This window comes from Pterocles gutturalis, unplaced genomic scaffold, assembly GCF_000699245.1.
Source record: "Pterocles gutturalis isolate BGI_N339 unplaced genomic scaffold, ASM69924v1 scaffold50898, whole genome shotgun sequence".
In the NCBI taxonomy this organism is placed as follows: Eukaryota; Metazoa; Chordata; class Aves; order Pterocliformes; family Pteroclidae; genus Pterocles; species Pterocles gutturalis.
Window position 1 is genome coordinate 19,263 of NW_010122400.1, and position 22,797 is coordinate 42,059.

General features: G+C 37.8%; 1 protein-coding gene across 1 annotated transcript in view; it reads left to right on the forward strand.

Annotated features, from left to right (window-relative positions):
* LOC104464705 (E3 ubiquitin-protein ligase MYCBP2-like) overlaps window positions 1-15,948 on the forward strand; it is a gene marked incomplete at its 5' end in the record, with an annotated part of 35,155 nt that extends 19,207 nt beyond the window's left edge. Inside the window, 13 exons of the mRNA XM_010077499.1 lie at window positions 75-358; window positions 646-742; window positions 2,122-2,241; window positions 3,984-4,085; window positions 5,738-5,866; window positions 8,237-8,369; window positions 8,646-8,749; window positions 9,852-10,040; window positions 10,543-10,650; window positions 11,617-11,826; window positions 13,855-13,962; window positions 14,169-14,334; window positions 15,148-15,948. Of these exons, the coding sequence (XP_010075801.1) occupies window positions 75-358; window positions 646-742; window positions 2,122-2,241; window positions 3,984-4,085; window positions 5,738-5,866; window positions 8,237-8,369; window positions 8,646-8,749; window positions 9,852-10,040; window positions 10,543-10,650; window positions 11,617-11,826; window positions 13,855-13,962; window positions 14,169-14,334; window positions 15,148-15,263 (1,866 nt within the window). The remainder of the gene's footprint in view (window positions 1-74; window positions 359-645; window positions 743-2,121; window positions 2,242-3,983; window positions 4,086-5,737; window positions 5,867-8,236; window positions 8,370-8,645; window positions 8,750-9,851; window positions 10,041-10,542; window positions 10,651-11,616; window positions 11,827-13,854; window positions 13,963-14,168; window positions 14,335-15,147) is intronic.
* Window positions 15,949-22,797: the final 6,849 nt, after the last annotated feature.

A 22,797-nucleotide genomic window follows, 5' to 3' on the forward strand; every position in this document is an offset into this window, starting at 1 on the left:
CTTTATTTGATTTTGCTTGAAAGCCCCAACTCTCTTGGTAAGAATTGTGGTGTTTTGATTTTTTTTTTCTCCAGGTAACCTCATTACTAAGACGTGTTTTGCCTGAGGTAACCCCTAGTCGCCTGGCTAGTATTATAGGAGTGAAGTCTCTTCCACCAGCAGATATAAGTGATATCATTCACTCAACAGAAAAAGGAGATTGGAATAAACTAGGTATCTTAGACATGTTTTTGGGATGCATTGCCAAAGCTCTCACTGTACAGCTAAAAGCCAAAGGAACTACTATAACCGGGACAGCTGGCACTACTGCAGGCAAAGGAGTTACTACAGTCACACTTCCAATGATCTTCAATTCCAGGTGTGTTTAAAAATAAGTATATATTCTCAAGCTAAAGCCACAAAATAATTACATTCTTTGAAGTCAGGTATGTTGACTTTTATAATCTTTGTTTTATAAACTAAAAAAATTGTGTAACACTTTGACAGTATGAGTCATGTTATTAGTGAGTTTGATTTAAAAAAAAAAATAAAAACCTCACAACCTACTATATCCTGAATATGTGCACTATTTCTTTGTGGTGGATTTTGACAAATAGTAACTAATTACTTGGATTAATTTCATGTATTACCATATGTTTTTTGCAGCTACCTTCGGCGAGGTGAAAGCCATTGGTGGATGAAGGGTTCAACACCTACACAGATTTCAGAGATCATTATTAAACTCATTAAAGACATGGCAGCAGTAAGTTTCTGTCCTTTAAATGTATGGAGGATATTCAATTATTTCTGATAATGAACAGTACCTTTTTTCATTATATTACAGTTAGTATTGGGTTGAGCTGTTAAATGTGAGTTGGTCTCAAGAAGAAAAAGGTATAGTCTTCTGGACAGAGTCTAGGCCTAGGAGCAGTAGGGAATTGAGTTCTGATTCTGCTGAACAGAAATCCAGTATTGAAACAAGCTTTTAAATAAGTCACTTGTACCAGAAATTTAAGAAGTAAACAATAATTGTGTGTCATTTTCTACACTATTAACTTAGAAGCCTAATTTTTTAAGTCTTGACGACTCAGAACTTCAATTAAAAAGTAGAAAGTGAGTGTGGAGTAAGATAATAGTATTGTTTTCATGTAATTGTATGTAGATTTTATATGTGGAGATTCTGGTTAAGACTGCATGTTAAGATTGACTTCTTTCTGTCATACTGAAATCTACGTTTATAGTTGTTTATTACTTTAACCATCTGGGCTGAAATTTTCAATAGTTGTATCTGCTTCAGGCAAGAGTCTTTTTTGGCAGAATTTGATGAAGAGTGATTCAGCTATTTCCTAGAAACAAGATTGGCAAAAAAAAAAAAAAAGCCTTGAAAGTCTTGTATATGTTTAGGGGAAAAGAGTTTAGCTGGGAGGCTGTTTTTGTTTTCCTTAAGTCTGTACCTGTTTCAGTGAGATGCTCTAAATGACCCAGATTTTCCTCTGTGATTACCTTTTGAAAGCTGTTTCAGTATGTTCAGCTTTGGAGTCCTATTTTCTAAACCATTCACTGTGCTTAGATCCTTCTCAAAGTTGCTGAAGCTGGATGGGAATTCTCTGCAATTGCAACTGTTGATTCTGACCACAAGATTTCAGAATCTCACAATTCACCCATAGTTAAGAGTTGCAATTAAAGTGTGTCTCGTCCCTCAGCAGTGCTGGTCTGTTCATAAAATGATCACTTAGTCTTTGCTTCAGTTGCTCCAGTGACTAGAAGGGAAAGATCTGTTGTAGGTAGCACTGTGATTCCACATGATGGATTTTTGTTTCTGCTTACTTACCCACTGTAATCTGCGTTATTCACAGTCACTTATGTATACTCCAGCTCTGCACCTTTCTTTCTCCAGGGCAGGGTGGGTTTAGTTATTCCAATAGTTGCTCAGATACTACGTAAGTCAGTCACCTGAGTATTTGATGGCTAATTTTTACCAAATCTGTCTGATTTGAAAACACCTGATTTGTCAGTCATCCCTGAGTTCCTTTTTTTCTATTCTAGCTTGAGATCCTAACCTGATGTTGCTTGTAGAAGTTGTAATTACAGTTTTAGTTGTTCTTAATAAAAGCTGTAATAAATTGAATTTCCCGTTAACAGGGTCATCTGTCAGAAGCTTGGTCCCGTGTGACAAAGAATGCTATTGCTGAAACCATCATAGCTCTGACCAAAATGGAAGAAGAATACAGATCACCAGTGAGGTGCATTGCAACAACCAGAGTAAGAACTTTACTTAATATTAGTCATTGTAAACTTGCCATAGGAGCCCATCCAAGAGCCTTCCTATATTTTAGAAAAAACTTCCTTATACAGATTAAGGAAACAATGCATACAGTGTACAGTTTATATTCTCCAGATCTAGCTGTGTGCATGTGGACAGGTATCCTAACTAAGGCAATCACTGTTTGTCCTAATAAAAGTCTTGCTTTCTCTGTGTCACAGCAGATTGAGTTTTCTTCTTTGTGGCAGAAATACACCAGTAAAAACTGAATTGTGATTAAATATGCATCTTGGGTACCTCCCAAATAATGAAGAATAAGTATTATGCTTATACATTTGGGTTTTTATCCTCGAGGTAATTCTGCTTTTAAGTTTGTGATACTTGCCTTTTACTAAATTTATGAGATCATTTGTGTGGAAAATTGCATGATATGTATCAGCTGTCTTTTTCCAACTCTCTGCACTAAGTGGTTTGACTTCTAGGTCATCAGCTGCCACATCTGAAGGTTATTGTGAAAACACTCAAGAACAGACATTCTCTGGGACAATTCAGTTAAAATTCACCTGTGTTTTACTCTAAAAATGAAAAATCATTTGTTGAGCCCTTTATTATTTACCAAGGCTGTTTTTTTTCCTTTGTCTTTACTTCTTCCACTTTACTTCTTCCATAAATCTTTTGTAGAAACTGGTACTAACTTAACCTTAATAGATTGCCTGAAATACCATGAAAAGCATGCTTGTCAAATACGACATTCCCACTATCTTTACAGTTTTTGGCTTCTCAAGCATAATAATTACCTGTAAAATAAAAGGTTTGCCATGGTTACAAGTATTTGACCCTCATGTTGTTTTCCATCTTGAAAGGCTGTGCCAGTTGTCCTTTTCATCGACTTACTCATATATTCTCTGCTCTTTAGGAGACACAGTCTCAGAGTACCACCAGCCCCTGCTGTGTCACTGTGTTAGTTTAATCAGGTCTTGGAGGAGCCCTGAATGTCAGCCTCACAATGAACTTGGTTCTGCCATGGAGGTGTGGTTTTCTGGGAGAAGTCCAATAAAATTTTTTCAACAAAAGCCATTTTGTTCAAATCAAACCTTAGATCAAAAACTGTTGTAAAATGCAGCTGTCAAGTGCATTTCATTTTGGGTTGCAGGCCCACCAACAAATTATCTTCATGTAGCTCATCTCTTTAGGATTTAACTGTAATCAATGGAGAGGAAGAGAGAAAAGCCTCCTCTCAAGAGCAGTTAGCTAAGAACCTTTTTCAAGGTAATCTCAAATGCTCCATGCAGCAAGGAGAAAACAGAAGGAAACCAGTCTCATTGAGATAAAGTTTTGGGATTTGGGGGGTTTTTTTATTAGTCTGTGCCCTTGAATTTCTTCTTCTTCTCCCCCAAAGCCTACAATGTCTGGGAGTGATATGCAAGTCTGTATTTGCCATATTTCTCTCTAATGTACTCTGGTTGATATTTCTTCGCCATCTCTCCCTTGTGTGCTGACTACTGTATTTATGATCATAAAGTGACATACCTGAAAGAAACAAGGTAGTTTCCCAGAAGTTCAGTAAGTTTTATTGTGTGCTTGACTCCTTTTGGAAAATAAAAAAACTTTCATTGTATGAGCAGGCTTCAGCTAATGATGATACAGTTTGTAGGTAACAGTGATATTTGTATCTGCAAGTTTGCATTTTTAGTTCGTTTTTTTTTTAGTATTTCTAAAACATTACCTTTCCTTTCAATAGCTATGGCTGGCCTTAGCATCCCTCTGTGTACTTGATCAGGATCATGTTGATAGACTATCCTCAGGAAGATGGATGGGAAAGGATGGACAACAGAAACAGATGGTGAGACTGAAAATCATACATTTTTATTTATTCTGTAGTCACAGAAAAATTATAGGGAAAGGTAGACTTGGCCTAACCTTATTCCTCCCTTTTGTCCCCAGTGGAGACTGTACATGTTTGAAGTATTTGTGTTCTAGGCAAGCACTGCTCAGAAAACAAAAATTCCAACTTAAAACAATAAGGTAGCAATTCTACTGGTACTGGATTTTTGAGAGTAGGTTGACTCAGTTAATATGACACCCTCTATCAGAGCTTCTTTCTCCCTGGATCTCTGTCACATAATAAAATTCTTTTTGTGTTCCTCAGTAACTTCTTCTCCATAATTTGGCTTCCTCTTCCCCATCTCCGTAGGTAGTGATCACCCCAAAGAGAAAGAAACTCTTTCTAACTTAATTTAGTAAAGCTACCATTTACCCAGAGAATTTATAAATTTAATATCGAATATGATGGGTTAATTGAGTTTCTGTCTATATACATCTGTATCAGAAAAAGCTTATGATTTTTTTAATACCAATCCTGAAAGAGCAAAATAATGAAGGTAGTAGTCTCTTTATAACTTTATAACTTGGTTAGGTGGATCCCTGTGGGAGGCAAGGGAAGATTGTGCCTTCCAGCTAGCAACTGAGAATGCTTAGAGCAAATAAGCCTCCAAAGCAGTTTAGTGTGGATAGAAAGAGAATACAGGAGACACGGAGCTGCAGCAGCAGCAAAGACTAAAACTCTGCTCAGAAGGAAGCAGACACAAAGGTTTCAAAGGTGATTAAGAAAGTCAAGGGACTTCTGTAGAGCTTTGGAAACGTCAGAAGAGCAACCAAGACATTGTCAAGCAGGAATACAAGCTGTTGAACCCATCCTGAAAGTCCCCAGTCCTATTTTATACCAGGATATTCAAATGTTGAGGTGAACTGTGTCCCCCCACTACCAGGACTGCTGTTGAAAGGATTCTGTTCTAAGTTGTAGGAGCCATATCGTGGAAACCACATGTTCTGGGGGTACGATGGAAACTTGTTCTCAGACATATCCATATGTATAATCAAAATCAGTCATTGAACTCTATTTGTACACATATTTTGAACTGCAAAACAGAACTGTGCTGAATTTAAAAGAAATTATATCAGTAGAGCAACTTAATTTTATGATTGATTTTGAAGTTTGTTACTTTGACTGTTTTCTCTTATAGATGACTTATAGATGACCTACAGCTTTGATTAGATGTTTGAACAGAGTAAACATACCGTATCAAAGTAATGAAGGTTAAATACTGTGTCTGTTGACTCACCTGAGCACTCATATCTCTGATCTTTCCTGTTAATGTCCCCATAACCCATTGTTACCACATAAATCTTTTCTCAGACTAGTTGAAAATAATGTTTTAACTATATTGTTGAAAAATGCATTATTGCTACATCATGCAAAATATGAGATCAAGAATATCAGAAGAACTGATGTACTAAATTGGGTCTTTTTGTGTCCAGGAGCAATTGTTTAGATACTGGTTATTCTAAAAATACAATTAATAGTCTAAACAAGCTCTTTATCCCCCTTTATTAATTTGGGGGCATGCCTGTGGGGAGAATAAAAACGGATGCTAAAAGGAAATGAAGGATTTAATAAAGAGAGAATTATTCCATATTTTTTCTTTTTTTTTTCAGCCAATGTGTGATAACCATGATGATGGTGAAACTGCCGCAATCATTTTATGTAATGTCTGTGGGAATTTGTGTACAGATTGTGACCGATTCCTTCATCTCCATCGGCGAACAAAAACCCATCAGAGACAGGTCGAGTATACATGACATCATGTTATATGCACTGCATACACTGTGTGCATTTCCCCAATTAATATATAAGCAAAAGGCATTAGCAAGTATCAAATCTGAAAATGGTGTTTTCTTTTATGTTGGAGATGAAATAGATAAGTTTCCATTTAATTCTTTTCAGTTGTTTTAAGTTATATTCTCTTGTCCTTTATCTTTTGAAGAAAATAGAAAATCGTGTAGCAATCCCTCATTCTAACTCTTATGATACATCAGCTTTTTTCTTGCTTAGGAACATTTTTTTAGGAGAATCTAGGTACTGAGTAGACTTTCTTAACTATACCTTGGTTCTTTATTCTCATTAAATTAGATCTCCATTACTACTTCTATCATATGAGTCACTGCTTGTCAGCCCCTTCATTTTTAATGTATATACATTTAAGGAAGACCACTTGACAGCAAATATTCCTACTGGCTCCCTTATGTCACTCTTCTCTAATTTTTCCATATTCTTTCAGCTCTCATTATCTTCTCACAGATAAATATGTCTCATATCCATAAGCTTGAAAATTTTCTGACTTCTTTTAGTTTTGTTTTTAGGACTGAAACATCTTTCCTCTTTGAATTAGGTGAATTTTTACAAAATTCTATGTACGCTGCTAATTAGTATTCTCTGTTATTCTTTTATCCTCTTCATCTCTAACACTGCAACTACATTCTCCATGGAATTCTCCTTTTTCTCATTGAAATTAATGTTGAAGATGCCTTTGCTTCTGAAACTACTGGACATTTCCTCTTTCTTAACACTATTTCTCTTTTGTGGTTTTTGTGGATCATTATTTTCCCCTTTCCCTCTGACACCTTACATTTATACAAAAGCTAAAATAATAAACCTCATTAATAAAGCTAATTCAATGGAAGTCATTCCTCTTCTCCATCTCCTAGAGTGCATCTACATTAGGTTTTTAGTTACAATCAGGAATGGGCTTTTGAAGCAGATATGATCATCTCTCCTGAACATGCTATGATTTGTGTTATAGAGCAGCCTTGGAGTCCATGAACTGGATTCTTCTCAGGTGAAGCTAAAATAAACCAAAAAAAGACAGATGCAGAGAGACACTGCTAATGGTTATTCAGTGCAAGGGATCAGCTAGTCTAGAGCATGCATGATGTAAACATCAGATCACTGGCACTGAGTTTCACTTTACAGATCTCATCCATGGTGCCTCAGCATTTGAGTGTAGTCTCAGCCTGGAAGTTCCATGGGGATCTGCTGTTTTCTGTTTCTTAGCCAGAGTCTTTGCAATCCCCTTTGAAATTTTCTTGGTTTGTCATCTGAAGATTATGATTTTACGTGTCTACTCTTCTGTCACAGCACAGTCTAGTCTCATTTATTTTTCTGATTTCTCCTATATAGGCTGTTCAGATTACAGTTGATAAAAAGTAAGTTCCTATCTCACAGAAGTCCTCACATTTCTCCATTAATCTGTCCAAAATAGCTAATTACTAGATTTTCTTAATTACTTCTGGAAGCATGTTGAAACTTTCACTCTTTATTCACCACCTTTACCTTCACATCTCTTATGTCAAGCCCTTCAACTTAAATTTTAAATTCTGTCATGTTCCCTGTCTCCTATATTCTGTTAGCTTCCTATTTTTTGTCCAATTTCTGTTGTACATACCTTCTAGTGTATTTTCTCTGACTCCAAGAAAGGACAGCATGTAAGTTATCACAGCCTGCTTAAGCCAATTCTTATCCAGGAAAATTCCAGTTTTTATTTCATTGCAGGTTAAATGAATGAAAACAGAACTGCCATCAGAACTTAGGAAAGGAGACTGGATAAAGTCCACTAAGGATCTCATGCAGTTTTTTGATTTTGCAAAAATTTAACAATTTCCTCATTGTAGCCAAAAGTATCCACTGTATATTTATGTGAAAGTCAAAAATACTAATATTACAGACTTATATGATCTCTGTTATATAGTACATATTAAGACCATAACTATCAATGTTGCTCTGATAAACTACTAACAGGATTATATGAAGATATTTTTAATGTTATCTTGTGCTTGTAATATACTGTGGCCTATTGGATGGGTTGAGTAGTAGTTCTGAAGTCCAAGCTCAGTATTTTTTAAATTAGAAAAAAATATGCAGCATTCTTCTTGGGATTGCTGCATTATTGTTTCCCAGCCATGTTAGCTCAAGCATTAATTTTATATCATTTTACTTTTAAAAACACAAAGCTTTTATCCATTCTACAATATGGATAAAGCAAAAATAGCTTGCAGTAGACAAACTTGGCAGAATTTATACAACATCTGATGAAAATCCAGAGAGACAGTGACAAAAATAACACAGAGATGCTATTTATTATCTGGTTAACCTGACAGGTATTCAAAGAAGAAGAAGAAGCTATAAAAGTTGATCTCCACGAGGGCTGTGGTAGGACCAAACTTTTCTGGCTGATGGCATTAGCAGATTCTAAAACTATGAAGGCTATGGTGGAGTTTAGAGAACAGACAGGTAAAACACAACTGTTATTACTTATTCTTTATCCTGATTATTTTTACCTTTTAAGTGAGCATTTGTCCAAAAAAAAAAAAAAAAAGCAGTTGGGCTTTTCACCTGCATTAGGGCAATGCTTTGAATTATTTGTTAATAAAAATAAAATAGTTTAACTGCATAAGAATTGCTGTTTTTCTGGTTGTTTTCTGTGATTGTTGTTTAGATGTCTGTTGCTAGAATATCAATCCCTTATGTTTCATTATTAACAATTTTTGTTTACTTTTGTGGACTTAGGCAAACCGACCACCAGCAGTTCTGAAGCATGTCGTTTCTGTGGTTGTAGGAGTGGAACAGAATTATCAGCAGTGGGAAGCGTTTGTTCTGATACAGATTGCCAGGTGTGTATTAACAAATATCAATCATCATTAATTACATAAACAGAAGAGACTAGGATCAAATGGATTTCGTGTTTTGAGTAAACCTTGTTCATCCCTGTGGTCTGTTTTAAATGAGACCTCCCATATGAAAAGGATTGAATATTGTATTATAATTTAAATACTTGAGTTTGTAAATATTTAGTTCAATTACAGGCTACAAACACCAATAGTCAGCCAAAATACTGGGTAGTTTCATTGTTATCTTCCAAATTAGCTCAAGTTTCCACAACAGTATTCCAAGTATAAAGTAAAATCTACAATGTCAACATAAAGTCCAGCGTACTAGAAATCTTGATAAAAGTAGTTTGAGTAAGGGCCTGTTTATTATGTGAGCACAGAACATTTAAGACTTTGCCAGGTTTGTCAATTGTATCCATGTGTCCTGAGTGGTTTTGTGTCTTACAGTTACAGGTACAATTGGCAGAGGGACAAATCCTAACCAGCTTCCCACCCTATTTCTGTTTATGTGTAGCAAATTTGTTATTTTTTTCTCAGCCTATTGAATATATTGTTATTGTTATATTAATTCAGTTAAATTTGTCGGTAGCTTCTAGGAAACTTTTGTAAGTTTTCTACTTACCTAGGGATAGGAATTAGAGGTGGTTAAAATACCATTTCCATATAAAAGTGCTTTATGCTGGTTAGTGATCAGCTCATAATGTGTTCTTAAGAGTGGCTTGCTTCATACCTTTCCTGAAGGACCTAAATCTGCAGATATAGTAAAGGCTGTTAATAAAGGGCAAGCAGTGTTTATGCAGGAGGCAGTTAACATAAAAAATATGGATTAAAGACTATTTCTCTTTATATTAATATTAAAATTTAAAAATTATGGTTTCATTATGCCATTGCTATTCAAGAGTAACATAAGTAAACAAAGGTATCAGTTTTACTTCAAGTACACAGATGTGCAGTTTTTCTCAAGCACCTGCTGTGGCAGTAGACAATGCCAATCGTGATTCTTTCCTCGTAGTTTATTGCACAAACCAGCGACCTTTCAAAAAGTAACACTGTATCAAACCGTTCAGTGGAGGGGAAAAAAAGATTAATTATTTACTTTTAATAGGAATATGCTAAAATTGCCTGCAGCAAGACACACCCCTGTGGTCATCCATGCGGAGGCGTCAAGAACGAAGAACACTGTTTGCCATGCTTGCATGGCTGTGATAAGAACGCTACAACTCTTAAACAAGATGCTGATGACATGTGCATGATCTGCTTTACTGAAGCACTTTCAGCAGCACCAGCTATCCAGGTTTATATTTTTTTTTCCCCTTTTAAGAGAATAATATTGTGGTTGTAATGTTAAGTGTGGAAGAACTTATAAGGTCCCCCAAATTATACTCTTAAAAATTTCAGAACAGACACTGTAACAGTACATAAGTTACTTAAAATGCTTTCTTTTTGTCTGGCATTACTGTTATATCAGGAAAGCAGATTGTATCAATTTACTTTGCTGTGCTTACTTTATTTAAAATGTATGGTACTTTATAAATGAGAAAAGCAAATAACGTAATTGATGGATCTATTTAATATCTATTTCATACACCCTCTGGTGGTTTTTGGCACAGAAAGGTTATGATTTTAACAACCGTTTTATATTCTTTCTCTTTTTAAGAAGAAAATAGGGGTCTTTTAGGTTTTTAAGTAAATTAATTTTGGAACTGAGATATGTTGCTGCTTAAAAGCAAATAACTACTTCTGTTTTAGTGGTTAACGTAACTTCAGCATTCCCTTGCATGTATTCTTTTCTAAAGCTGGACTGCAGCCACGTTTTCCATTTGCAATGCTGTCAACGAGTACTAGAAAACAGATGGCTTGGGCCAAGGATAACTTTTGGGTTTATGTCCTGTCCTATTTGCAAGGTAAATGAGCTATGTGTTTACTGCCTAGGTCAAACAAGTTACCTGATACTGTCTTTGGTCTTCCTTTTTTTTCTATTATATATTGCTTGTGGGTATATAAGTTAGGTATGTGTCACGTGTTTCCTTAATTTCTTATGTCACTGAGGAAAGGGTATCATTGATGCATCTTTTTACCTTCTCCCACTGTTCCCTGAAGTAAGGGTCCCCTTAAAAAGAAAGCATATGCAGACATTATCTTAATGCTCTTTTACTCTTGGCACCATCAGCTTGTAAATTCCCAATATTTGGGGAAGCTGGGGGAGTAGAAGTAATCTCAATGCACATTATCTGAAGCAGGAAATTTAGCTTCTCTATTCTACTACCCCCTTTTAAAGCTGCTTTGTTTTTCAGTATGAGGGTAGAGCTAAAGAATATATGTAATTAGTTCAGCTTAAATTACTAAAAATTCCTCTTGTAGTCTACAAAATGGTAATTGCTGTAAGCAAAAGCCTTATGATAGCCCTGGGAAGCAGAGCACCTTAAAACCCTAGGACTATGAAATTTGTGAATGGTCAGACATTTCTGCATGCTGTGATTCTTCCTTCATGCTGTATTTTGGTAATTTCTGGCAATAGTTTGTGACTATTAAATGATAAAGACCTAGCATAGAGGATCACCAATCAGTCATTAATCTTAATTGCTAAGCAGTAAGTCAAAAAGGACCAAAAGTAGAGAAAACATACGATCAGAATATTCCTGTGCTGTGGTGAATGTTTCATATAACAAAAGGTCATATAAAAAGCATTCCTGGATACTAATTTTGCAGCAAATAAAGCATACATTATATCAGCCATTTTTTAAAATGTCCATTGCCTGAGCTTTTAGGTTTGTATGACACCATTACACTATTTGAGTTTGACCACAATACAAATTATCACAGCAGTTGTAATAAAGGTACAAGATATTTTAATCAGTTTTTTATTTCAGAACAAAATCAATCATACAGTATTAAAGGATTTGCTTGATCCAATCAAAGAACTCTATGAAGATGTAAGGAGAAAAGCGTTAATGAGATTGGAGTATGAAGGATTGCACAAGAGTGAGGCCATCACAACACCAGGTGTTAGATTTTATAATGACCCAGCTGGCTATGCTATGAACAGATATGCTTACTATGTTTGCTACAAGTGCAAAAAGGTATGATGATGAGTACTTTCTCAAATTATATGTATGTTATAGTTTCAAAAGTAATTTCTTAAAGAATTAAACATATTTAATATATTGTGTATAGAGTAGGAAAGCAGGAAAATAAATTGTTGTTAAATCGTAATTTTTAAAAAGTGTTGAGCAATTTAGATGTACATAGTGTCTTATCTTGTAAAGCTCAAAAGTTTATTCAGTGCAGTTCAGAAACCAAAAGCACACTAAGGTGCCAGCTTTCTTAGAAAAACATGCAGATAACTGTGTTAGAACACCAACCATCCCGTGGTCCCACTTCCAACCCATACTTTACATTAACATTAAAATAGAATAGCCATAGGTTTCATCCTGACTGTTTGATATAGAGTTCTTCACTAAGATTCCACTTAAAAATTACTTTTACCCAAGTTGGAGTTGATTGAAACTGCAGTAAACTGACTTTGGGGCAGAAAAATCACCACTATCGCAAGCCTGTTGGTGTGCTGTGGAGATGATGGCCAGAAGTGTTAGAAGAATGAGAAAGGAGCAGAAAGAGGTGTCTGGTCTAGCCTGATGGGACTCTGGGTCACATGGGTACAGTTTTCTTCAGGTGGAGAATATGAAATCTATCCAGAAGACAAAAATTGTATACACAACAGCCTCTGGTTTCTGCACCAGCAGAGAAGAGAGAAACATTCTTTATCTGTGGTTAGATAAATTTTGGATAAACACTGAACCCCTCCCATTGCTTCTTTCATCTGAAGCTGATTTTAGTGCCCATCTTGATCACATCTTTTCCCTTTTTCCCTTAGGAATTAATGGAATAAGGACATTTCATGAAAAAACTTTCAAGGGAAACCCCAGTAATTTTTTTATTAAATGGAAGTGAACAATTTGGAAATACGAGGAGAAAGGATTAACTTCCCTATGCTAAAGAAGAGCAGTAATAAATCCCTCTAGCTCATTACTACAGAGCTACTCAGCTCAGTTTTGTTCCTTCTTCCCAAAGTTAATTGTTACTACTCATCCTTTAGCAATTTACCTACTGCCTTTTTTCCTTCCTTACAAAAAATTTTTTTCATCTGACTTTCTCCAGTTCTTATTCCTGTCCCTATTTTTCATTACACTTTACAGTATTTAATACTCGGTATTTCAGTGTTTTTCTTATTGCCCTTTTCCCTTCCCTTGTATCTTGTTATTCCCTTTCGTACTATGTCCATACATCTGAACAGCAACATTCAACTATCTAATTTCTAACTTCTTTAGTTCCTTCAGCAGCTCTTCACCTCAACCTGCTACCCAGTTCCCTGACATAGATTCCATAGGGCTCTCCCTTTTCTTTTTAGTCTGCAGATTTTGGGGGAAGGTGGGCTTTTAAAATTTTTCCTTCCTTGAAACCACTTTCCCTATCCTTTTACAATCACTGCAAAAAGGTGATAATTGCTGAGAGCAAGAATTTTTGTGTCTAATTAGTTAACAGCATGGTAACAAAGGAAGCAAAGAAGTTGCCCATTGTCTCACCTCATCACTCTATGTGAAATCACTGCAGTATATGAGGAAATCCATCAGACTTGGCAGTCTTACTTGGTGTGTTTTTGTGCCCAGTGTGTCCTGGTAAAAGAAGATGAGAAAGTAGAATGAATTTGTATAAAATAGCAAAATTCTAATTATAAGGGATCCCACATTAGCATAAAAACTGATACTCCTTTTGCTAGTAAAAAGCCCTCCTGGTAGAACGTTTCTCTGCTGCCTTCAGCCTCAGACCTGTCTTTCTTACATACAGTTCATCCAAATACTGTTTCAAAAGCCTTTCAACCACTTGCATGGACCAGAATATGTTGCACAATTTTTGGTCTTGTTTATCCTGAGATTGAGAGACTGTCTTAGGAAGTCAAAAACATGTATCTAGAGTCAGAGTCAAGAGTAATCAGAATAGCGGAGACTACACTAATGAACCTTATTCATCATGTTCCCCTTGCAAATTGAATTTGTTAAAATAATAGTTGTCTCTGGTTTAACGTCCAATCATCCCTATATGAAATTTAGGCATATTTTGGTGGCGAAGCTCGTTGTGATGCTGAGGCCGGACAAGGAGATGACTATGATCCAAGAGAGCTTATTTGTGGTGCATGCTCTGATGTTTCAAGGGCTCAGGTAAGTAAAGAACTTGTATAAATGTTTTTATTTCATTCTTAAGCTCCCAAGTACCTGAGCTGTACAATAATTCACAGTAATTTGTACTTCTATGTATTGTATAATACTGTATAATGTTAATATATACTACAGAATGTAGAAATGTCTTGTTCAGATCATTACAGCATGGCTACTTAATTTATTGGTGTTTGTTTTCTTTTGTTTAGATGTGTCCCAAACACGGTACGGATTTCTTAGAATACAAATGCCGCTACTGCTGTTCAGTTGCTGTTTTTTTCTGTTTTGGGACAACACATTTTTGCAATGCTTGCCATGATGATTTCCAAAGAATGACAAGCATCCCGAAAGAAGAACTCCCACACTGTCCTGCAGGTAGTATTTTAATAAAGCAAATTTACCACACTGAATTCTGAGATTAGTAATTAGTTATAATTTATATTCTTATCTTTTCTTGCTGGTGATTTTTAGGAAAATCACAGGGTCGCAATCACAATCGCTTCATTTCTGACTTCATGTGCCATTGATTAGATCTCAGTAAAACATGTTCTTTATCTTGCTGTTGAAAAAAAGTGAGGCTTTTTTTTATTAAGATGTTTACATGAAAGAAGTAAAAAAATAAAATAAACACAACGATTCCTGATAACTTCAGAATTTTTTTTTTTTTTTTTTTTTTTTTACTGCGGGGTGTAACTCTTGTTCATACTTACTGATTTTGCTTTTAGATTGTGCTAATTTCTTCCACAATATTAATGAGATGAAACTTATTTTGTGATTCACCCTATGAGCTTTTTTGCCTTTTTTACTTTGAATTTGATTTATTTTAAATTATATGTCAGTTTGACCTTTTTTTTTTTCTTCCTTTCAAACACCAATTCAACTTTTGAGGTAACTGTTTTAAGGAGCTAACAGTTCTTGATCATGTTTTGTAAGATCTAATTGAATGGCATTTTTTCTCTTGGCCCTATTAAGCCTGGAGACTTCTTGCTTGAATTTGACTGTGTGAAAGTACCTTTTTATCTGTTGTTTCTTAAGCCTTCATTTTCGATGCCTTATAAGTTCATATGATAGACATATTACCTTCACTTAGCATGGGTATTGAGGAAGTGTAAAATATGTTTATTTATATCAAGTCTGCAAGCATTAATATTTTATTTTATTTTTCCCTTACCCTTAAATTCACTATAGGTCCCAAAGGTAAACAACTTGAAGGAACAGAATGTCCACTTCATGTTGTCCATCCACCCACTGGTGAAGAATTTGCTCTGGGTTGTGGGGTTTGCAGAAATGCTCACACTTTTTAGACTAGCATTTTTTTTTACCAGAGTAAAACAGGTGCCCTCATCCCTCAAGTGTCCTGAAAATAAAGGCCAGCTGGGATGAGGACGGGACCATTTCATAACCCAGGTACAAGGAACAATTTACAGTGCAAGAAGGATGCCAAATACCATGTACATAATTCTTGCTGTGAGATATTGACATTTTCTGAACCAAGACATCCAAAACTTGTGAGGTGTTTGCATGTGGCCATTGCAGTCATCGGCTAGGAAACATTGGACATTTACAAATAAATAATTGCTATTAAAGGATCTGTGTGTCTGTGGACTATGAATGATGCTGGCTTTCAGGGGAAAGAAAAAAATATTGATTATTGTATACTGACTTTTTGTAATCTTGTACAATTGTAACGCATCACAAGTGGGGACGGGAAAGAGGAATATTCTGGTTTATTTCCTAGACTGTTATTAAAAAAAAACTGTGTTAGGAAGGCATAAATGTAACAAGTATCATGCTGTATATAAAGGTATCAATGTTTGTCCTGTATAAGAATTATTAAATTACAACAGCAGTTTCATTTAAACTTCTGGGTTATGTTTGAGCCTGAAATTTTAATGAAGTGCAATACTGAGTGTGCCTCATATCTTGCAGCTGTAAACATAATGGAATGTACATGTCAATAAAACCACTGTACATTTTTATACAGTGAAAGTCTAATGAATGTGTAAGCCTCTATTTTCAGAAATGTTTTTTAAAATGGAGGGAAGAGGTTCTTATAATTATTTTAGCAGGTTCTTTAAAACGTAGGAAAGTTTATTGGGTAAACTGATGATTATGGAAGTACTTAAGACATAAAGAGCACTGCTCAAATCTTTAAAAAAAAAGCTGGATAAATGGACTAGCATTCATACAAAGCATTGTATTCCATTTCAATTCCCAACGAAGTTTTAAAACATAAAAGAAGACTGCATTTTAATTAGTCTTATCAGTTATTAAGACTCTAGTAAAATATCACCCCCACTTCTAGGACAAACAGCTTTTTGCTGTGAATCCCAAAATGTTAATTTAATAAAAGTCCCAAGTCCTCTGCTCCTCTGTAGTGAAAAGCAAACTATAACATCAAGTAAAGACATGAATGACTGCTCTCACAGTTGAGGTATTGGTAGTTACATCCAGATAGGTCAGAGGACCTTGATTGGACTGGAATCATGGGATCCATCTCACCTGACTTCAGACATCTGTCATGTACATGTCTGTCTTCACTTCAGAATAGCTCGGGAAAAACACACACCTCTGAAGTACAATTTATCTTATTCACAGTAGCAATGTTGGAGTTGGGAGAAGTTGGAGGCATAGAGACAAAGGTTGTCAAACGTAGGGCTTGCACTGGACTTGCAAAGAAGTATGCCACATCATTTTTTTGAACAACAGTCATCCAAACAACTGAACTTGTGACTGAGGAATTTAACTAGTGGGTATCTATTTGGAAAGATATATATCAGGAGATAGGCTGATTGGCAAGTTCTGGGAATATATTTGAAAGTAATATGCTCTATGAAGTAGAGAAAGCAATGAAAAGGCAGCTTTACTTGCTTTGATTTGACTGAAAGGCAGTCTAGATGAAAACGACAATGTGAAGTGACAACATTCATGATTCTGAAAGGAAAAGAGAGATATCTACAGTAAATTTACAGAAGTCTTAGGTAAGATCCTGTAGGAATCAAGTGTAAAGAAAAAGCATTATTTAGAGGAGCTGACGTTTTCTTTAGAACAACCAACTATACTAAGATCACAGCCAGCAGCTATCCTAGTGCAAGCAAAAGATCTGACTTGTATTAAGCAGTCCACTTGGCCAAGTCAGGAATTGTATATTAAAAAAAAAAAAAGGAAACAAAATCAATTTACAACAGATGAATAACGGGAAGGAAAAGGTACACAATAAAACTTAATTTGCAATGGACATAAAGAATAACAAGTAGGCAAGAGAAAGATTAGTCCTGTACCTGCAATAATGAAGCCCTTCATTCCACAAAAAAATCACCAACCATTTAAAATCACATTAAACCCTCTATTTGAAAAGATTCTTCCAACATTGTACTTCACTTACAGAAGCAGAGAGTATGACTCACCTGTACAAATTATGTCCATACTGTAGGTGTTTACCTCAGACCTAGTGATCTTCAGTGGGGAAAGGCAGGCACTTGTGGGATGTGGTTCCTCTCCATATAAAACATAAGCCACCTGAATAGCTCAGATGTAGATGACAACAATGTATATTTTTAAAGTTAAGTCACCACAACCTATTCTGCAGTCTGAAGCAGAAGCAATGTTTTGGACCCATGACATTACAACTTTCAGCACCAAGGCAGATTTTTTTTTGAGAGGATATTGAGATACAAAGAGTAAAAGGTCAAAGTCTGAGGTGTTCTTTCATGTTTGTGGGTCCATGTTCCCTGGTTCATGGATTTTTTTTTCATAAACGTTATCAGCCCTTCCTCCAGCATAATCCTCTGCTCACTGGTAGGTGAAGGGTAGACATTGTGGCCTGAGGTTTGACTGTGTTTTAATATTGCCAGATACTTCCTGGAGACCTACTATGGACCTTGAACAGACTAAGTGTCTTTATTTGAAACTGTAATTTCCTTACTCAGTACTTGATGATCCTGTATCTACAGCCTGTGAACAGTGTCACTACAGAATGGTAGATGTAGAATAAAGATGCAGAATTATGTTCTAAGGACTTCTACTCATACAAGAAATATGCTGTAGGGTTATCAGAACTAACATACCTATTAGTTGGGAGGTCCTGCAGTAAATTTGGATTATACCAGTGGTATTAAACCAGTGGTTTGAGTACAAAAGGGTGTACACAGGCCAGTGTGGAAGAAAGCAGAGCCCAGTGTATTTATTAAGGATCTCCCTATCACACTATTCAGATACGTTTCTCCTTCACAGCCCACCCTCTTCCTCGCTCCCTCCTTCTCATCTACACTTAAAACCTCATGTCACTGCCCCACTGCTCTTCACCAGAACTCTCAGCTGCTGATTTCTGTCCTAATCCACCACAGACAAGCCATTTTTCTCTTTCTGGCTTTCTGACTACTGTTTCTCCATTTTAGGAGCCTCTTCCTGCACCCCAGTGTGCAGAAGCAGAGCTGCCGTGTGGTGGGGCAGCAGGAGGAGCAGCACCCGAGTCGGGGTGGGCACTGCTGCTCTTCCTGGCTGACCACACACAGCTGAGGGTACACACAGCAGAACCTGGAGTTGCCAAATCCAGTGTACCATTTTAAAGCCAATATAAGATGTTACAAAAAGGGAGAATTTTTTTCCCCCCGTGTAAGCACACAACGAGGAACTTTATTTTAAGCGTTCATAATGCAAGTGTCAACCAGTACATAAAAGGTATGGCTGCATTTACACCAGGGATTTCAGCACTTCCATGTTCCCAGGTCATGGATTACATGTCTGTAATAGAAATCTTAGTCAGAGGGCATTTGGTTTAGAAAAGTCATCTTTCTAATTGTAAACTGACTTGATGATGAATCATTAAAAGAAAATACAAAAAGAAAACTTTTGCCCAAAAAAGATATTGAAGAAAGACAATTTAACCACAGTGGAAGATTAATGCACGTAATCTGAAGTGGTTTGTATCTTTATGTATAGGTTCTTGACATAGGTCCCTGTGGGTCTTAAATTCTAGAAGAATAAGGTGCAAAGAGGAGATAAATCAGAGGTGTCTGACCCACTATCCTTTTTAGAAAATATCTGAGTGTAGCACCATAGTTATAAAATTAATTCTATTTTTTAATTTTCCAGCCTTCTCTTTCATTTTAGATTAATATGAGTATTAGTTTAGGAAATTAAGATTACAGTGGGGAAAGGACATGACATTGCCATGTTCAGTTTAAGTGGACTGAGTGAGGGATAGGCAGTGTGAGGGAAACATTCCTCTCACACACGACTGACCATCCCCCATTACTACTCTGGGGAGATGGCATGGCGGAGTGTGAGCATCAGGCTCTTGGGTACAGCTCAGCTCCCACACGTAACGGTTGTGCCTCGGACACTCCACTCCTACACTGTGTCAGACATTCATGTCACCCCATCTCCCCCTGCACCTATCTCTACTGCTTGATCACAGTCAGATGCCAGCACAGGCCACTAATCAGATCAGTCCACAATAAGATTGCTGTATGCCTTTCCAGCAGTCTCACGTGCTTTTCTGTCAGCTGTTGATCCACAGCCCACGCAATGGAAATACTCAGTTCTTGGTTGCACTGCCCTGTTCACTGCAGCTCACCACACTCAGCTAATTCAGATTGAACTCAGCTCCTGGCCAAGGCAAGGCCACAGTACTCCCACTCAGATCATATAGCATTACTTTACAAATAGCTTAAGCCTTCACGGGTGTATCCACCCACGGAGCACAAAATGAACAGTAAAAGTGAACAAGGCACAGACAATTAACCAGTCACCATCGGGGCTTGACAATCTTGGTCCTTGTGAAACGGTTTTCATGAATCACATCATACTAAGTTAGTTCATTGTTTCACCTCAACGGAGGTTAGCTAGGGAGCTTCAGGACCACACAGTCACTTGGGATATAACTCAAACTTTGCAGGTTTTTTGCCATAGCCCCCTCCTTAACCCATGCCAGACACCATGCCAGGTGACTGAGAGTGCAGTAGTCGTACTGCAGATGCCCCGTCTCCCTCAGCCCAAGGCACACTGGCAGGGCTGCGCTGTCAGACCCCTGCTTTCGCTCTTGGGGTCTAGTAGTGATGAACTTGCGCTACCAAGCACTCCAGGTGGCAGACTCTTCACTAGGTACACCCACACAGACATAGTGAAATACAGAACAACAAACTGATTACCATCAATAGCACAGCAATTAGGTGCAATGAGGCATCATGAGTCGTTGATAATCGCCCAAATATGTCCCCCACAAGCTAACCAGTGAGTTTTCTCAGGTAATGGCCACCTCCACAGTTTGTTGGGATTGAGGAGGCACCCGAGATGGTGCTCTGTGCTCTTGCCACAAGGTTTCACACAGGCTGTTTGTTACTTGATGGAATTCAGTCGCTTTGGATGTAAGTTTCCTCCCATGTTGTACTTAATAGGGGGTTTGTCGTCTGAAACCTTAAACAGTACTTGAGACATTGCTTTGGGTTAGTTGCTGAGCAGCACACACAGTGCCATTTGCTATCACCATCTTGACATTGCTTCTACACCCCCACTCCCTTCTGCAGCCCACTGGGATAACCGTTTGTGCCATCCTCCCTGGGTAATGGTGTAACAGCTGACAGACACCAAGCACCATTTCCATTGGTCACTACTTGCACTTTTTGTTCTACCTAGAGCATATCACCTATCTATAAGTCAAACTGGACAATAAACAAGGCTCTATGAGGTAGACAATACCAGAATGGCAAATACAGCATCCATGGGTCAGTTATTTATAGCTCCAGTTTGTTCTGACCTCCATAAAGTCACCAACACAGGACTGTACCTGCAGACTTCCTCGATTAAACGTGGCACAGGAGCAAACCACCCTGCAGGAGCCCCATCTGGCAGGGATGGCAATGGTGCAGGTGGCCTCTGAACCTGTAGCTCTACTTGCAGCCCATTAATACTCCACCTGAGGCCCCAGAAAAGCACACTGCCCCATAGAGTGTCAGTCAGGGCTGTGCCCTTTAGCCAAACTGCTCCCTTTTTGCATGAATCCCCATGCAGCTATCTGCTCATAGCTCAGCTTTTAGCACTGTAGCTATTGGCATGAGTGAGCACCATTCCTTGGTATGGGAGGAGCTCCCTGCTTGGGTGATGGGCCAGGCGATCTCAGCATCCTTGGCCCACATTAGCTCTCAGCTAGTATTTCCACCTCCCCTTCTGTTCCTTCAGGAATATTCCTTTCCTGAGACAGCATGATGTGGCTTTGTGTACATCTGCCCCTGCATTGTTTCTTTTCTGCTTGGTCATCTGCCCTGGAAAGGGTTCCCACTCCACCCAGCCACATTCCTAAGTCTCTCCTGTACCATCCATTCCATCTGAGCAGCCAGGAGAGGGAAGGATGGCATTAAACACACCGGCACATGCAGGGAATGCATACTCCACTGTGGCCATGTGTGCAGCATTGTCATGTCACTTAGAGTGCTTAGAGATTCAGGCAGTTCAGTATGATGGGCAGTGTAAAGTCCACTAGTAGTAATTTGCCATTTTAATGCTGATTCCTAACAATAAGACTTAGAAACTTGACTGGTGAACCTGAACGCTTTAGAATCACTTGCCCGGAGGCAGCTTGTATCAGTGGACTCTGTCAAGGAGCACTAATAGCAACAGGGATGATCCCAAGTACAGGATAAATGCAACTTACCCCTATAGGTTTTGCTGCAATACACATAATGTAAGATGATACACTGCACCTGCATCCACCTCCGTCCCCATTTTCCCCAATACAAACAGGATTTGAGCAACAACATCCCAGTTCAAGACATTGTCACTCAAGACTATTGTCTCTACCTCTACACCTTTAGGTTTTCCCATACTCCTGGTATGGTGTCGTATGGCCTCAGTCCATAAGTCTTTATTTCTCTCCTGATGGAGGCTGGGCACAACTACATACCTCCCCATCAGCCAAATCCCACATCCTGGCAAGCCCCAAGTGCCTCACTGCTGACTGAACTTGACATTTCCCATGAATAGGTGCCTACTGGCAGGACATTGGATCTCTTCTTCCAGCACATTTGTATATTCAAAGAATTGATGAATAATACCTAGGATTTTCCCCCAGTGCTGCAACACAAGAGTTAGAAACAAAGGTCCTGGACCCATATTTGAAAACCTGCATTAAGGTGTCCATGCAGGAGCCATTTGACATGCTACAATAAGGTATCCTCCTTCAGTGCCCTGGTACCAAGGCCAATCCTAATACAAATGCCAGCCCCCTCTTAGCAATAAACCTGATTGGGAGTTTAACTTTACCACTGCTAGCTTGGTAATCATGTTAACTCATCACCCACTGGCAGAGACAGCTGAAGCAATTTGCAGGAACACCTACAGAACACAGAGAAAATTCCTGTAAACGAAAAAGCTCCTCTACCAGGATGTTGACAGGTCAACGTATCAGTGAGATGGCACTACCACTTTACAGCAGTTTTGTTCTCCTGTCAACTGGTGATCCATGGTCCACTCCATGAAAACATTCAGTTCTTGTCTGCACAGCCGTTTGCACAGCTCAGCACGTTCAGCCCATTTGTATGAACTCCTAGCCAAAGCCAGGCCAGGATACTCCTATCTCAGAGATGATCCAGCAAATGGCAATTTACAAAATACAGCAGAGGAATACGACAGTTTTTACAAATGAAGAAACCATCTGAGAGATTCATCAGGGAAGAATCACTATAGACTACAGACAGAAATAATGTTTAGGCAGTGAGTTTTGAGGAACCTTTTAAAGCAATTGTCCCCAGCTTTTACAGAAGCATGATTAACGATATCAAGTAACCAGCCTGTTGCACGCAACACTCTACACTGCTGTCACTTGTCCTTAGTTTTAGCTTT